At 40.2% G+C, this 16,917-nt stretch overlaps 1 protein-coding gene across 2 annotated transcripts; it reads right to left on the bottom strand.

Moving 5' to 3' along the window:
- Positions 1 to 1,362: 1,362 nt before the first annotated feature.
- On the bottom strand, positions 1,363 to 16,808 carry LOC139573572 (ectonucleoside triphosphate diphosphohydrolase 3-like). 2 transcript variants are annotated; one of them, XM_071397189.1, is made up of 10 exons: positions 16,725 to 16,808; positions 14,630 to 14,749; positions 12,685 to 12,802; positions 10,927 to 11,086; positions 10,459 to 10,618; positions 8,605 to 8,835; positions 7,654 to 7,917; positions 7,427 to 7,537; positions 6,484 to 6,621; positions 1,363 to 2,739 (listed from the first exon to the last, which is right to left on the bottom strand). In XM_071397189.1, exons 2-10 carry the CDS (start codon positions 14,744 to 14,746, stop codon positions 2,548 to 2,550), a joined length of 1,491 nt encoding a protein of 496 aa, XP_071253290.1. In that variant the 5' UTR covers positions 14,747 to 14,749; positions 16,725 to 16,808; the 3' UTR covers positions 1,363 to 2,547. The 2 variants fall into 2 exon arrangements, with proteins under 2 accessions (XP_071253290.1, XP_071253291.1); XM_071397190.1 differs by having other exon boundaries at positions 16,661 to 16,731.
- Between the last annotated feature and the right edge of the window lie 109 nt (positions 16,809 to 16,917).

The following is a 16,917-nucleotide window of genomic DNA, read 5'->3' as shown; positions in this document are numbered from 1 at the left end:
TAACTGAGACACAAAAGTCAAATTGGAAGGAGTCTCTGAACAAACTGGTTTATGCCTATAACTGCACCCGTTGCGAAGTGACTGGCTATTCACCATTTTATCTTCTGTTTGGGAGATCACCCAGGCTTCCAGTTGATATGCTCTTTGGATTGTGCACAGAGGCAGGTTCCAGTAACCATCGAGACTACGTGGAGAACTGGAAACGAGGGATGGAAGAAGCATACGCCATTGCAAATGAAAATGCTCAGAAAGCTGCTGAAAGAAGTAAGAAGTACTATGACACTAAAGTTAGGAGTTCAGTGCTACAGCCTGGCGAGCGAGTTCTGATTAAAAACCTGACACCAAGAGGAGGACCAGGCAAGCTCCGTAACTATTGGGAAGATACAATTCACACAGTAGTGAGACAAATGGGTTCAGACCTGCCGATTTATGAATTGAGACCAGAAAAGGGTAGGGGACGCTCCAGGGTCCTGCACAGAAACCTGCTCATGTCCTGTGACCACTTACCTTTTGAGACACAACCAGAAATGACCAAAGATGACAAAAGTCAGAAAAAAAGGAGACCTCAGCCTGCATCACATCCTCTAGATTCTGATGACAGCGGGGATGAATATGACCTTCATCATGAGCCGCTACAGGTTCCCACATCTCCTACAGTACCTGAGGAGAGGAATGCTGAACCAGCGAGAGAGTGGGAACACAGGCCCCCACCAGTGAAACAGACAGTTGCGGTGCCAGTCCCTGATACGCTACCAGCACAGCCTCTTGTTGAAAAGCGGCTGGAGGAGACAACAACAGTTCAAGACCTGCCTGCTGAGGAGATTAACTTGCCTGCTGAAAGTTTGCCTGATGATCGTCCACCAAGTGCCTTTCCTTCATTAACTGATGCTGCTGAACCTGAGGAACCAGCCTACCAGCTGCCACAAAGAGAGAGACACCCTCCAAGACGTATCACCTATGATCAGCTTGGTATCCCTTCCTGCTACAGTATCCAGCCACAGCCACAGTTGTTCCATGGCTGCCATCACTACAGCAATGTTACTTTCAGCCACCTTACATGTATGGGCTTCAGCAAACATGAGGCTACAGAGTTGACATGTTTGACCATGGACTACTGACTGATTTCACAGACTGTCACAAGAGACAATTTGCAGACTATGCATTTAGATCATTAAAATTGATGGACTGTTGATCAATAGTATGAGAAAGGACTGTTTATGTTATACAGCTGGTCAACAGATATGGACTGTGAATAACTTGTTAGTTATATTTGAACTGTGACCCTTGACCTCTGCTCAAGTACTACCTTACAGAAGAGGATTTTCTAGGTCCAGTGCATACAGACTGTTGAAGAAGACAATGTTGGTAATGTTGGGACAACATTTATTTTGTCGGGGAGAGTGTGACAGGTTAAAGGAAATACTAATTACCTGTTATACATTAAAAAGTATTAGTAAGTTCATAGTATGTGAGGATCTTAAAACATCTAAGGTTAAGAAGATCATGCATTCAGTATTAGTTGATAGATTGATAACATTTATCTAATTGTGTTAAAATCCGTCAAGCATACAAAGGTACGAATTGTGAGAGGAATGTGTAAACGTTATGTTGATTACTTTATGTTGTCGTGGGTAAAAGTGTTAATCTGTGATCTACTAAATGCTCTTAATCTATGAGCCTGAGATCGATTGCTCTGGTCTCCACTCAAGTTCACGGAGAATTCGCGGTCTTTTTCTCATTGCACTAAAAGTTCAATGAGTAAACATTCCCTATCACTATCGTGATTCTTTCTCCCCTTTTTCAGGTACGTTATTGATGATTAAAAAGAGTAATTTAAATATAATAACTCGCTAACATGTCAAGAGGGTTTAAGGTTTGTCTTAGTAACATATTGAGGAAGTTAGTTAAGTTTGCAGAGAGAAACATGAGCCCTGCTCAGTTGCAGCTAGCTTCGTACTGCTAAGTACTGCTACGTAGCTGCCATTTTATGTCGATTGTGAATGAACATGTGCGTTGTTAATAAGATATTTTGCGGTGTTATTTGTGTAATGGTTTTTCAAACACTTTATTGCCTGTTGATAAATTGAGTTATGGTTTACTGAGTTAAAGCTTATATTATTCTATTATATATTGAAAATAGTATTTGTTTCAGTGATGTACAGTGTATACTGTTGTGACTTGAATAAGCCTTGTACCCTACAAAACTATCTATTTCCTGTAGATCTGTTATTCTGTAAAATGTGTTACTAAAAGTTCTCAATGAGTAAACATTAACCTATCAATCTCGTGATTCTTTCTCCCCTTTTTCAGGGGTGTAACACTACCAGAAGCACTTTCCTCCATCGGGTGTAACTAGGGTTGTACATATTCTGTAACTTTCCCAAAATTCCAAGGTTTTCTAGAAGCCTGGTTGGAGGATTCCATTCCCTCCTGATTCCAGGAATCTTCCAACCCGGATTTCTGGAAAAAACACATTTTGGGAAAGTTACTGTAATTTTGCAACTCTAGGTTTAACTGTAATTTGAACACTCTGCCCTCTAGTGGGGGTCAGTAGCAGGCGCGCACAGCCTTGATGATCAGGAACATGACACTGACGATGGTGAGGGCGGTGAAGAGGAAGAGGAGGCCACCGAACACAGAGTTGGCCATGGGCAGACGTACCAGCTTGGCCTCAGCAGGGATCATGTTGGATGTATGTAGCATGTAGCCCAGACTCCAGCCTATATTTGTGTTATGTACCTGGAGGGGACAGAGAGACAGCATGAGGAGAGACAGACAGACACTCACTTAAAACAGACTACTGACCACGAGCCCGTACACCTGTCGACTAGGGGTTCCCAGACTTTTTCACTCAGGTCATTTTACCCTTGTGCCCCCCTGCCGACCCCTAGAGGGCACACCACACAGTAGAGAATTGACAAGACAGTTTGAAGACAGACAGACTCATTTGTAATAAACTGTCATAGCAACAATTTAAAAAGTTAATATTGGCCGTTGATTACATCACTTTTTTAGCATGGTGGAGTGGCAAACAAAAATGGGATCACAGGCCAAAAATGTTTGGGAACCCCTGCTCTACACCATAGCCCCTACACCAGAAGTGATCAAACTTTTGGGCTTGGTGGGCCAAAATATAATCTGAGTGGTGGGCCGCAGGCCGAACAAATAAACATTATCTATTTTGAAAAATAAAAGGTAAACAATAGTTTTTTAGGGTATTTAAACAATAGCTTTTTAGTAAGCGATCATAAAATCACACTTCAAACATTAATCAAATTGTAGCCATATAACTTGACACCTATCAACACATTCTTATTACCAGTATTAAATATGAATGAAAAAATGTAACTGTTGTGGCACAGAAACTGCTGCCAAGTTTACATGAAGCACCATTTTGGGGGCCCTAATCAAGATTTGGATGGGAGGCCCACCCACCTCATGGGCAAAACATTTTAGTGCCCCCCTCTCTTGGTAGTATTTTTGTTTTGTTTCTTGCAGTGTTAAAGTAAATTCTCTGCAATTCTACTCATGTTTCCATAGGACGGTGAGAAAATGTTGCAGTTTCAAAGGTAATATCCTGAAATTCTACACATCTTGCCATGAGTTTTTTTGTTTGTTGTTGTTGCAGTTTTAAAGCGAATTTCCTGCCATTCTACACATTTTGCCATGACTTATGCCATGTTCATATGTTTTCTGAGTGACTAACAAAATCAATGGAGGCCCCCTAGCGGTCAGGGCTTGTGGGCACATGCCCGGACTGTAATTTGGTGATGATTACTAGTAGAGCTGTAGACTGCTAATGCACTACCAAATTTCGAAATTGCACCTTGTTTATTCTACTTTTCTAACTCTGACTAAGCCCCCCCCCCCAAAAAAAATATATATATTCTGGCGGGTCAAACCAAACGTTGGCCCACGGGCCACAGTTTAGTCTTCCCTGCCCTACACCCTAGGTAATCTCGGTTAGCCCAAAACTAAATTCTTTGGTCAGCTTCTCGATTAAGTTCTGGGTCCCATACGAAGAGATGAAAAGATGATAAAACAAGGACGAACGAGGAGTTCCACCCTCTCTTTTTGCAAGTTATGGGCAAGTCTGTTGGCTGAATGTCCCCTCTGAATGTCCCCTCACCTTCTGAAATTCCAAAGATGCTAACACCTGTGAAATCGTGATTTGTCCAAATAACCAGTGACGAAAAACCTAAGCACCGGAACTATTGCTGTTCGTTAGCCATCGGTTTAAAAAAATTTGTCGGGGAGACAAAAATAGCATAGCATTTATGTTTATGTTGTCTGCCTACAAGAGATTACACCATAGGAGATGGACAAGACTGCATGAAGAAAGACAGACTCACTTAAAACAGACAGAATACTGACCCCTAACCCCTACACCAATGGTATTCAAACTTTTTCAGTTGGGACTTTTTTCACCTGATATTTTGGGTGGCCCATTTTTTTCGTTAGAAATTATGGCGATCCCACCCTACCCCAAATCTATCGATACAACCTTAAAATCGGTACGTTTTGATTTTCACATCACCAAATAACCTTCAATTCATAAAATGTTCAGCTCTCTTATAAAATACATTTATTCAATAAAATTATAGGTTTCAAGTGATCTTTCTTAAAAACGTTTGTATATTGTCCCATAAAATAGAATGTACTCTTAATTTTAAATTTGTCAACACCACCTTTGAATACCACTGTCCTCTATAACCTAGGGGACAGACAAAACAGAGTGAAGAGGGGATACCTACCAAGTCCAACTGAATGTATTCAACTGAAATGTGTCTTTCGCATTTAACCCAACCCCTCTGAATCAGAGAGGTGTGGGGTGCTGCCTTAATCAACATCCAGGTCTTTGGCGACGGGGAACAATGGGTTAACTGCTTTGCTCAGGGGTACAACAACATATTTTTACCTTGTCAGCTCAGGGATTCAATCCAGCAACCTTCCGGTTACTGGCCCAACACTCTAACCACTAGGCTACCTGCCGCCCCTAAAAAGACAGAGGTCCTCACAAATGAACCCCAGATGGTTCAGCACAACTGACCTGTTCTCCTTAGTTAAATACCTACAGTAGTCCCAGTAGTCATGGAATGCATTGCCTCTGTTTATTTAGTTGAGGAAGCTTAAACCCATCTTTGCAAAATCTCAAATGCTTCACTGCCACACCTATAAAACGCTATCTCATACACCCCAGCCTATGGGATGAACAAGATGTATGGGACAGACAGACTTAAAACAGATTATTGCTCAATTCCAAATTGTCACCTAGCCTCTACATCCTAGGCACTACATTCAATCTGATAGGATTGGATGGATACAGTATAAAAAATTATGTCAATATCTTCATATTACCTTCTGATTAGCTATGTGGAAATATCTCCTTACTGCTTCCACCTATCCAATCCTCTCTGATCTACATGAGTGGCAGGAGAGTAGGCGCTAGTGGTCGATTTGGAGTTCAGAAATCCTGACCCTTTTCACAATTATGGCATCCTCTATCATATCTTTTTTGCTACAAGCTCTCACAGTCTCACATCAGAATTAGACGTTCCTCCATGTTTCTCAAACGTCAAATTTCGAAGTTATAGATGCTTATGCCCATCCGCCATCCCCGTCCACAACACCCTAGCAAAACCGAAACCTACTTGACGATAACAGCGCTCACTGTTGCCCCTAGTGGCCGGTTTCCACGTCATCTCTCGACGTCCTCAGACATGGATGGAAGTTGAATACTGACTTGTATCACGGGTGACCTGCCTGCTTTTTTAACATCAATAGTCTATTGGAAAAGGCTGAAAGACAACAATGCATAACGAACATTACAAGTTAGAAGAATGTTTGCCGTTTATAAATAATTGAGGCAAACTATGCCCCCCAGGGAGAAAATTACTCTAAAATCTGTCTTCCCTTCCACTGAAGAAGTCATGTCTTTCAACCCCCTCTGATGATGGGACGAAGGGCATCAATTTCTCCTGACACTCAAAACACAAAGGACAGAGAGACAGTAGCTTGCTTGTTTGTAAGAATGAAAAACAGAGAATCATCATCTTGGGATCTTGGGGGACAAATCCCCCATTTTTCATAATGTCAAACAAGCTACTGTAACCAGTCTGTATTGTGCTTTGATTTTGAAAGAAATACTTCATGTTACACTTCATTAAGTCTAACAGACTGAATGACTTCAGCCGAAAGTTCCAGTCTGGACTTCCATCACAAGTTCCATTTCCTGGGGGCATAGGAAACGATTCTAACCGCTTCCTTGTCAAGATCTTGGCCTCTGTTAATTATAGTATACCCAACATTTATATTGGTTTCCAATGGAATGAGTCACTCTCTAGTTGTTTGTTTCTCTTTTTGCAGTACAGTATATGACCATGAAAACATTCGTAACTACAAACTATGACAATATTTGCACTTTCATTTGGAAGCACGTGTTTGGAACCTCCAAGGTACCTGGCTGTATTCTGCCACACTTACCTGTTTTTGGAAGTCAATGTGTTTCCAAGTGTCTTTATTGAACTTGTAGCCATTTACAAGTAATGTCTGGACGTAATGTGCTGAATAGCAATAGGACTTTCTGTATTTTTCAGCTATCCAGGCCTTTTTTAGCTTGAGCTAAAAAAGAAGAAAAACAAACAAACATTCCATTTGTCTATCCATTACATTTCCCATGTGCTGAGGCAATATTCTAATCATTTCTTCTAACGATACATTTCTAATAATACATTGCAATAGCCTAGATAATTGTTGGGCAGCACTCCTGTCTTACAAACAATGTATCTGTTGTCTGTGTGTACAGTAGTTCCATTGCAAACACCACCCAGGAAAGGTCCTCATAAATTAACCTCAGATGGTACAGTACAGTTGACCTGTTGTCCACTTTTTTATATACCAACAGATCCCAATAGTCACGGAATGCTTGGTCACTTTTTCTCAGGTGGAGTAAGCTTACACCACATCATTAAATAGAACATCTATTTACTCATATTTTACTTTTATGCTTACCCCTATTTTAGCTAATGTCATGCTCTTCCCTTTCTCTGTCACAGCTATAAATGTGAAAATTGCTATACAGATGTAGGATCTTCATTTGATCACTCTTTCGTTGCTGAGAAACTTGTAGTGTATTTTAGTTTTTAAAAGGCTTCTAAAGTTTGTCATTTCCACTTAGAAATTTCAGACTTGATTTGCCCTAACGAAAAATGTATAAACCCCTACAAAAAATACCATTAATTATAATCCACATAATAATTCACATTTCCTGATGCTGCAGGATTATTTTCCTGCTGTAGCACACTGGCTCAAATGAAGATTCTACATCAGTAGCTGTCAGTGTAAAAGGGCTCCCAGTCGGCAAGTCCATGGAGCAGAGTGACCACTACCATCACCACCAACAACTACAACAACAACATGGACTCACGGTGGGCCAGTCCCAGGAGCAGAATTCCCAGGTAGAGGAGTTCCACTGGTTCAGTTGTGAAATGCCTTTCAGCTCGACAGCCTGAGCAGTGTAGAAGAACCCAGCATAGGCCTGAGGGAACATGGATTAGGAGCTCAGACAGACACAATATTTATTAGATAACTGCAAAATATGCCCTATATATACAGCATGTCTGTCTGTCCATCTGTGTGTGTGTATGCCTGTACCAGAAAGTCCCCGGGTCCCACGGATGGTTGGTAGACTCCGTCAAAGGAACAGTTCTTCGTGCAGGAGGTCAGGTCAAATATGGATTGCACCACGTCCCTACAGGCTCCGTTGTCTGATGACCCCTTCAGGGTGATCATCTGCTTGGGGTCGTAGTCGGCAGGCGTTTCTATGCACTCAGTCCCAAAGATGGACTCAGCCGACACAGTCATGTTGTAACCAAGATTGAAGCAGGGGTTGGTCACATGTGTAGCGTTCTCAGAGTTCTGATCAGCGAGACAAACAGAGCACAGTAAAAGTATTTACAGTATGTCACTTGAACATTCATGAAGAAGGAATCCAAAGGATCAATAGCTGAGCTTGAACCTCTTTTCTACTGTAGTAATTACAGCGTTACTAGGCTACACAGGTACAAGAACAACTATAAGTAAAGTGGGACCACTATTTACATTGTTGTCTCCTCAAAATGGTTGTCTTCAGTTGTGCATGCATTATCTACCATCCTAGCAAAACAGACACTTTTCGACCAAGCTTGCAAAGCAAACCATATAGAAATGGACAGATCAATACGGTTAATACCATAATGCATTTTGCCTCATCTCCGAGAGACAGTAAAGTATCAAGGTAATCAGGTGTCCTCAGATTTCTTAGGATGTGGTAATTAGATATTAATGGGTTTTATGGACTTAGAAGGATTGCATTAATTACATAAAAAGGCACTTGGCTAAGTATAAAAGCATCATCATCATCATGTTGACAATGCTGCCAGGAACGAATGTGAGGGATGACATCATAACAGATTCTGAGTTCAAATAGGATTTATTTTTCTTTAGTGCTGGAATTGTCCCAAAACTCCAAACCCAGCCCATTTAGCACTCCGGGCATGACCAATCAGGTATTTGGAAGAAAACAAATACTATTTGAAGTAAACCCAGATTTCCTTTACACTGTACCTTCACTAAAGCAGCGAGGACTCTCTTCTCTGCCTCGTTCTTCCCATAACACAGGAAGCTGTGAGTGTAGATGTTGTATTCGTAGCCATAGAGGGAGACCCGTACGATGTCTGTACCCTTGGCGTTGGGATCTGGGAGGGTGAACGCTATCTGGGTGGACGCCCCTCCTAGATCCATGGAGCCCACCATCTTCCCTCCGGCAGGCCGCACCCACATGTTCCATATGTTTCTCTACAAACCAGAGGATAGATTGATGTTTTCAAATCAATTAGGATCTTTATGAAAAACAATGATAAGAACTGTACTGTATTATGATAAATGCTTTCTGATTAAAACCCTACACTGTTAGAATAAATGTTGCTATATTTAAGTGTTCAGTGGCTCGCTTCATACATGGCCCTCAAAAAGGTTCCATATAGAGCCGCAAAACCATCTTATTTTAAGCATTGTAGAAGCTAAGGAACTTGTCTGTCGGCCCTGCATTGAAGACCAAAATTGGTCAAATTATTTTTTATCAATAAAAAAAGTATATACCAGTTCCATTTAAGGACAAAAAAATGACAGCTGCGCCAAACAGGTTGCAAAATAGTTGGGAAGAGATTTTCGATGTGCTGATTCCATAGCACATGGTTTATTAATTGACATAGAAAACAATGCCAGATTCAAAACTGTATTCAAAGAGTTTTTCAATTTAAATTATTATACAAAATTCTTGCAGCCAATAGAATGTATTGGTGATAAATACCATCCCAACTCTGCATATTTTGCTGTGAAGAGACAGAATCATTAGGTCACTTGTTTTGATACTGCACATATGTAGCTTTGTGAAACATCACAGCACAGTTAAAGAATATATGGCAAATAGAAATCAAAACTGGATGATTTTCAGAAATAAATGGGAGTGGTTGAGGGTAGCTGAAAGGTAAAACATTTATAAAATAAAAGATCACTGATGTAAATTGTACCGTGTCTGAAAAATGTATATAATATGTATAATCTGGAAGTATAAGCCTAAGTATTGTCTTCCATTAGTTAACTCCAATTGGGGGAGGGGTGGTAGGGTTATGGTCAAATAAGAAAGAAAGAAAATATATTTAAAAAATAAGAAAAACAATATGTGGGGGATTGGAAATAATTGTCTGCATCATTTCCAATCCCCCATATATTTTTTTAAATATATTTTACTTCAAAACCATCCAGTTTAGATTTTTTACTTGCCATATAATTATTACACTGATATAACCAACAATCTATCTGCAATATTAAAGATGATCTACCTCCTACATTTATATATATAAACATTGATTTTGTGCTAAAATGTCCATTATTTCTTTATGTCTTTATGGTTGATCCCCATTAGCTGATGCTGAAGCAGCAGTTACTCTTCCTGGGATCCACATAAAACATAAACATGACATAATACAGAACATCAATAGACAAGAACAGCTCAAGGATAGAACTACACACAATTAACAGAAGAACAATAGAACTAAAAATTGTTCCTACACACATTTACACACAATACTGACAGTTACCCACACATCAGTACATATACATACAGTATGCCTAAGAGTTATTTAGGTCATTCTAAAGTTATTGTAAACATTTTGAAGTTATTGTAAAGTTGTAATGTACCTCCAGGAAGTTTCCCATCCGGTAGTTAAAGTTATTGTAAAGTTTTTGTAGTTAATGTAAAGTTGTAATGTACCTCCAGGAAGTCTCCCATCCGGTAGTTAAAGTTATTGTAAAGTTTTTGTAGTTAATGTAAAGTTGTAATGTACCTCCAGGAAGTCTCCCATCAGGTAGTTTAAGTTATTGTAAAGGTTTTGAAGTTAATGTAAAGTTGTAATGTACCTCCAGGAAGTTTCCCAACAGGTAGTTGACGGTGATCCATCCGTACAGCCCTTCCTCTTTCCCTGACATGATGGAGGCGTTTTGGAAGTTAAACGGCAGAGATTGGAGGTAGTTCTGCAGGTTCCTTAAGATCTCATTGGATTTAGTTTCATTCTGTGAACTTGTAATCAAGAGAGAGATACATTTTAAGGTTGTATATTAGGTTGTATATATCCAGTCCAGTAGAGAATTTAGAGATCAATAATAGGCCTACAGTAGGTTGATTAAATATGGTGTAAAACCTATTAGTATTCTGTGTGTGGGATCAGTATATGTGTGCATGCACACGTCTACTTCTGTATCTACCATAGATCCATTCCCAAAAGTGCAACAACAGAGATAGGTCAGCTAGATAGACTATAAAGGACTCCATACCTAGAAGATTGGTGAGGTATGCTCACAATGGAGGAAGACAAACCCACAACTCACTGTAGCAGTCTCATCCCAGCAGTTGCCCCAAGGTAGAGGACGGTTGAATTGTGTTGGTCTGCGGGGACGATTTTTGTGATGTTGCTCATACATTCTCTGATCGACGCCCAGGACTGTTGGTCCTGTGCATTGTCAACTAACATATCCGAGATACCAGGGCCTAGGGAATCAAATCAGACTGAGCTCAGAGTCATACAATACGTATTATCTAAGTCACAAGCAAATTGTGCACTAGATAGCTAGCAAGACTGCATCACTAGACAAACCTGGATTACATGTATAGTGCTTTAAACCAGGTGCTTCAAGGGCAACTCCACCACTTTTCAACCTCATTTTCATTATCTCCAGCACAATACCAGTTTCAACATTTGTGAAAACGGTACAAGTTTTGTAGAAAAAAATTTAAAGTTAAAAAGTTCTACCCGATGGCTTCATCAAAAGTGAAAAACTGTGAACTTCAAACACTATGAGATTTACGGTGACAGGGGGAGCAAGAAAATACCCTCCATTGGTCTAGAAACTTAGGTTGCTGCTTCTGAGAATCACAGTTTTTTAACTTTTAATACTACCCTGTGATTTCACAGAGAAGCATTATTTTAGGACCTTTCTTCTTATCTTTTTAACCACATATCATAGAAACACGCTTTTTCACATATGTAGACACTGGTTGGTGCTGGAGATGATGAATATGAGGTTTAAAAGTGGCGGAATTGCCCTTTAACATATTATATAACAAGGAGTATGACACACGGAAACTGAAAGGCTGTATGAGGATAAGCACATTTCACATGCAAGTCCTTTTACAAAAAGTAATGTATTATGGCATCTTCATAAAAAAGATGAGGACAAGGGCATCCCGAGTGGCGCAGCGGTCTAAGGCCTTTGCCTCCCGAGCCCACTGGGGAGTTTCAGCGATGAGACAAGATTGAAATTGGGGAGAAAAAGGGCATAAAACACAATTTAAAAAAGGACAAGATTGTGACCTGTGTGAGAATGTGTCGGGTTCATTACATTACGATGCAGACCCACCAGTGACACTGCATCTCATTATGAACATACAGACTCCGTTTTTAAATGTCGATTATCATACAACATTCTTGTCATCAACAGAATGTTATACAGCATACAGTATATGAGGCATACAACCATCTCAGCTCTGCAGGTTTTAGCTGGGAAGAGACAGAATCATTAGATCATTTATTCTGGTTTTGCCCCCACATAGCTTGTTGTGGTCACAGGTTCAGGAGTGGTTGAAAAATCACAACATTCATCTAAAATGAACCCTACAAAATGCACCATTGGACGATTTGGAAAGCAATAGTCAATATATCAGCAATATAATAATACTCTCAGCAAAAATATTAATCTTTAACTTACAATTTGTGGATACTAGGCGATTGGAAAGGTTCAGAATTGATGTAAGTCATCACAGCGCAGTTGACAAATATATGTCACATGGAAATCAAGAGGGTGGTGTACAGAGATAGGTGGGATGGGCTGAGAGTAGCTGAGGGGTGGGATTAAAAGCTCATGCTCTATAATAGTTAGGACCGAAAACCCTATCATGTACACCGGATATGTCTCAGTACTATGTATCCACATTTAATGTGTTTATCCCAAAAATACATTTATGTTTTTGTAATACTGTGCATGTATGTAAAATGTCTATTTCACAAAATAGCTGTGAATATAAAGTTACTTTAGTCCTCTGAAGAGGGTTGGGCCAATAAAAAAAATAAAAAAAACATGCAGACTCACCAGCGACCATGCATCTGAGTGTCTGGCTCACCACTCCAGTGTTATTTTGCTTCTCGGCTGGCCATTGATACAGATGCACAGTAGAGCGGGAGGAGCCTGAGTCGATTACTATGCCATACTGCACACAGAGGAGAGCAGGGAAATCACACTACATATCCAAGATGCTAGTTCATATACAGATGTTTTGTCTTAATTTGATCACTTTGTTGTCGACAGATAAGCCTTACGATTAATTCACCGAAAACCCGCAGTTTTCTTTCTCTCTCGCTCACTCAAACGCTAAAGCACCAGACAGAATAAATGTCCTACTACTGTAGGTCCTACTGCTGCAACATTCAAATGTACAGCAATGTATCTGAAATGCAGCCATACACAACTTTTGTTTCATATAGCTTAATAACACAAGATAGATATTGATCTCTACTATGATATACAAGTGTATCCGAAATGCAACCATAGGCTACACCTAAATTATAGCCTATCAAAACGAATTTCCCGTTAGAAATGATCCGTTTTTCTTTTTTTGAATGATCAAATCCTCCTGCTGCAGGATGATTTTCCTCCTGCTGCAGGATGATTTCCCTCCTGCAACGAAGCAGGTCAAAGTCAATTGAAACAGCTGTAGTGGCTCTGAACATAAGGAGTGAAAACATAGTCTTTACTGCTGTCCAAGAGTAGGAGGATTCTATTAGATGAAGAAATGATGCAGTGGCACGCACATAATCGTTGTATAATGAAAGGCAATAATGTATGTTATGGTAAACAACCCCTATCCCCTAAAGTACAGTCCATCAAATACCTCACAATTATTGCACTCCGTTCCTGATTGGCTAGAAGCACAATGATTGCACTCCATTATGGTATGATTATTACTTCCATAAAGCTGAGAACAGGGACAGAACGTGAATACATAAAAAATGCAGCTACTCTGTAAACACAGGAAACACTCACTCAGGCATGAAGACAAATCCATAGAAATGTTTTGATCTGCCCTCTGGAACAAGATTCTGGTTCAAGTTTGTCCTCACATCAGTCCGAAAGGACTGATTGTGTATTTTTTGTGTGTATGTACTGACATATACTGATAGATGCAAACACATACGCACACTACATGTTATTGTTTTTAAATGTATGTAAATTGTAAATGTCATGTGTCAGGCCCCAGTAAGACTAGCTGTTGCCATTGGTGTTGGCTAATGGGGATCCTAATCAAATAAAAAAGGCAGCAATAATACATATTCCAGACTCAGACCTGGATTCAAACAGGCCAAGTATTTGTTATCTTTGAGTGTTTGGTTGAAAACAGGCCAAGTATTTGCTATCTTTGAATGTTTGGTTGAAAACAGGCCAAGTATTTGCTATCTTTGAGTGTTTGGTTGAAAACAGGCCAAGTATTTGCTATCTTTGAGTGTTTGGTTGAGCCTGCCCTGGAGTGGTAGATGGGCAAGGTTTGCACTTTTGTGGACTACTTCCATTAGTACCATTCCATTGTGTCAAGCAATGTCAGCACCTGGTGTGCTGACTAAAGGTGATTGGTTTTCATTTCACAGAGTTATTAAACGTTAGTCATCTTTTGATTAATAAGAAATCATGTATTAACCCTGTTACCCAAAGCTGTATCAAGTCAACTATTCAAGTGTCCCTTCGTCCTTCCTTTTGAGTGTGTCCCACTCGCAGCAAATGCTTCCCCAACACGAATACAAACCACCCTGGTCTTTATAATGCCATCTATGCTAACTGCCCCCATTCACTGTAGTTTGGCCTGACTCCTAAACAGGCTGTAGAGACCCAGTCTGATCTGTCACCTTCTGTTTGTGATGATTGTCTTGATGTCTGGGTTAATACGAGGTAATACATTTACATTTGAGTCATTTGGCAGATGCTTCACACTGTCAATACAGCTATTTGAGCAGAGAAGGATCAGGAATGTGCTTGTTGTTTTTACCTTCAGACGTGACTCAAAGACACGCTTATGACCCTGGATCATGGATATTGTAATGATGACAGCCAGACTTGCCAGGAGAAAGAAGAAAGCTAGAGATGTCCCAAACTTGCATGCCATTTCCTGTAGGGCAGAGGACAGCATGTTTTAGCTGTTGACATTTGACATTTATCATGTTGTCTAGGTCTTACACAGACTGAACAAGCCCCAATGCAATAAGCAGGGATGCTGAACCCTGTTCCTGGAGCGCTACCATCCTATAGGTTTCTGCACCAACCCTATAATCTAGCACACCTGATTCTAATAATAAGCTGGTTGATAAGCTGAATACACTGTCTGTTTTTTGTTTTGTTTAGTTTTTTTGAGAACGTGTGGTTATAAACGGTTATGACACAGTAATTACATGCTTGCAACTGCCGATAAATACAGCAATTATATCACCAGTATCTCTTTCTTCTGTGTGTCAGTGTCATCACCTGTTGTGTACGTCCCAAATGGCACCCTATTCCCTACATAGTGCATTACTTTTGACAAGAGCCCTATAGGCCCTGATCAAAATGAGTGCACTATACAGGGAGTAGGATGCCATTTGGGACTTAGGCATTGTGTCATCAGCTACAGGACTGTCAGTGGTCTAGTATAGCCATAAAGTGACTGTTTCTGTTTATCTCTCTGAACAAGCACACTAGTCACAGTTGTCATTTGTGAGATGAAAGACTCTGTGGGAGCTATTTCCAGAGCTGAAGCCTTTCACAAACTCAGAGGTAATCCAATGTGTTTCACACCTTGTCAGGGATGTTTGCTAATGTTAAATTAACAACAAGTCTGTTGTTCTTTCTTAAAAGAATACCGTAGGCCCCTCAAACTCAACTCTGGACCTCAAAACAAGTTCCACTGTAGTTTGTCATTGTTCCCATCTAATCAGGGAGTGATTTAGACCTGGGATACCAGGTGCTTGCAATTCATTATCAGGTAGAACAGAAAACCAGCAGGCTCCGGAACTCGTAGGGTAAGAGTTGAGTACCCCTGCTGTAGACCTTTTCTAATTGCATAGGGATCTGATATGTAATGTAGTGCAGTGGTAATATTGGCCACCCCCCCAAAAAACACTCAACTCTAAGTTTTTGCCTGCTGAAAGACATGAAGTTTCATACAAGGCTACATTCCTAACCTCTGACCTTTTAATTCAGACCATCTTGGTAACCACTGGTGTAACTGCATCCTTATGTCAAGGATGACTACAAAGTAGCCAACAACAAATATATGGAGTATACAAAAAATCGAGGTCACAAAGCATTAGACCTACCTGTTTTGAAAGAGCTTACATAATCACTGATTTGAATGAATTCAGATACAGAACACGTTGTCATCTTCTTACATGGAGATAATACAAACCACAGTGTATTAACTGTCCTGAGAAATGTGTATACTGAAGCAGAATGCATATCGATTCAGTAGGTTAACTAACCAATAATCTTTCATTGGGAACAATGAGAATGTATTATACCGCTGCTTTCTATGTATCATGTTGCCTTCAGTGTCTGAGGGTGAGATGTTGACCTACCCCAACCTGTTGGCACTGTGCCCCAAGCACCTTACTATTCTCCGTCTCTACTGAGCAGTTTCCGCCCCAAGGCAAGGCACAATCCCAGCTATGTTTTTATTCACATGACTTGCTACGGTTAAAGAGTTCCATGAGAACATGCACACCAAGACAGTGTTTCTTGCTGTGGTGCTGGGAATAAGACAAAACCTGTCCTTCTGCACCTCTTTACCTAGTTAAACATGCATGTTCATTTTGTTCATCTCTTAAAGTTCAATATTTGCTTAGCTTAACATAGTATGGTTTGAAGCTGTATTCCTTCAAAGGAAAATAGAAAATTGGAATAAAGCGTATTGTTATTATTAATTGATCTTTATTACATTACCTTCACTGAATTACTCAAATGAATTGCAATACACACAAAAACAGATAGAAAAGTTATAGGCTTAAATATGAAAGGTCAGAATGAGTAATCTCACACAGTATCTTACCCTGCTGATAACAATACATCCCCCCTGGTCTTTTCTGGATGAATGAGTAGATCTGTTAGCTTACCTCAGAGTGAGTGTGGATCTTCCTTCGTCAGTTGGAAGCAGCAGAGCATAAGTAAGTGTTCTGAAGAATACAGCTCCTCATTCCTCATTGATCAGCCTAACAAGAGGGAGGGGCCTCAAGCACAGGCCAGCAACACCCAACAGAGGCCCCTCCCATCTGAGAAGAACAATATCAAGAAAGCGGTGGGATGTTT

This window comes from Salvelinus alpinus, chromosome 4 (genome assembly GCF_045679555.1).
Source record: "Salvelinus alpinus chromosome 4, SLU_Salpinus.1, whole genome shotgun sequence".
In the NCBI taxonomy this organism is placed as follows: domain Eukaryota; kingdom Metazoa; phylum Chordata; class Actinopteri; order Salmoniformes; family Salmonidae; genus Salvelinus; species Salvelinus alpinus.
This window is presented reverse-complemented; position numbering and strand designations above follow the sequence as displayed.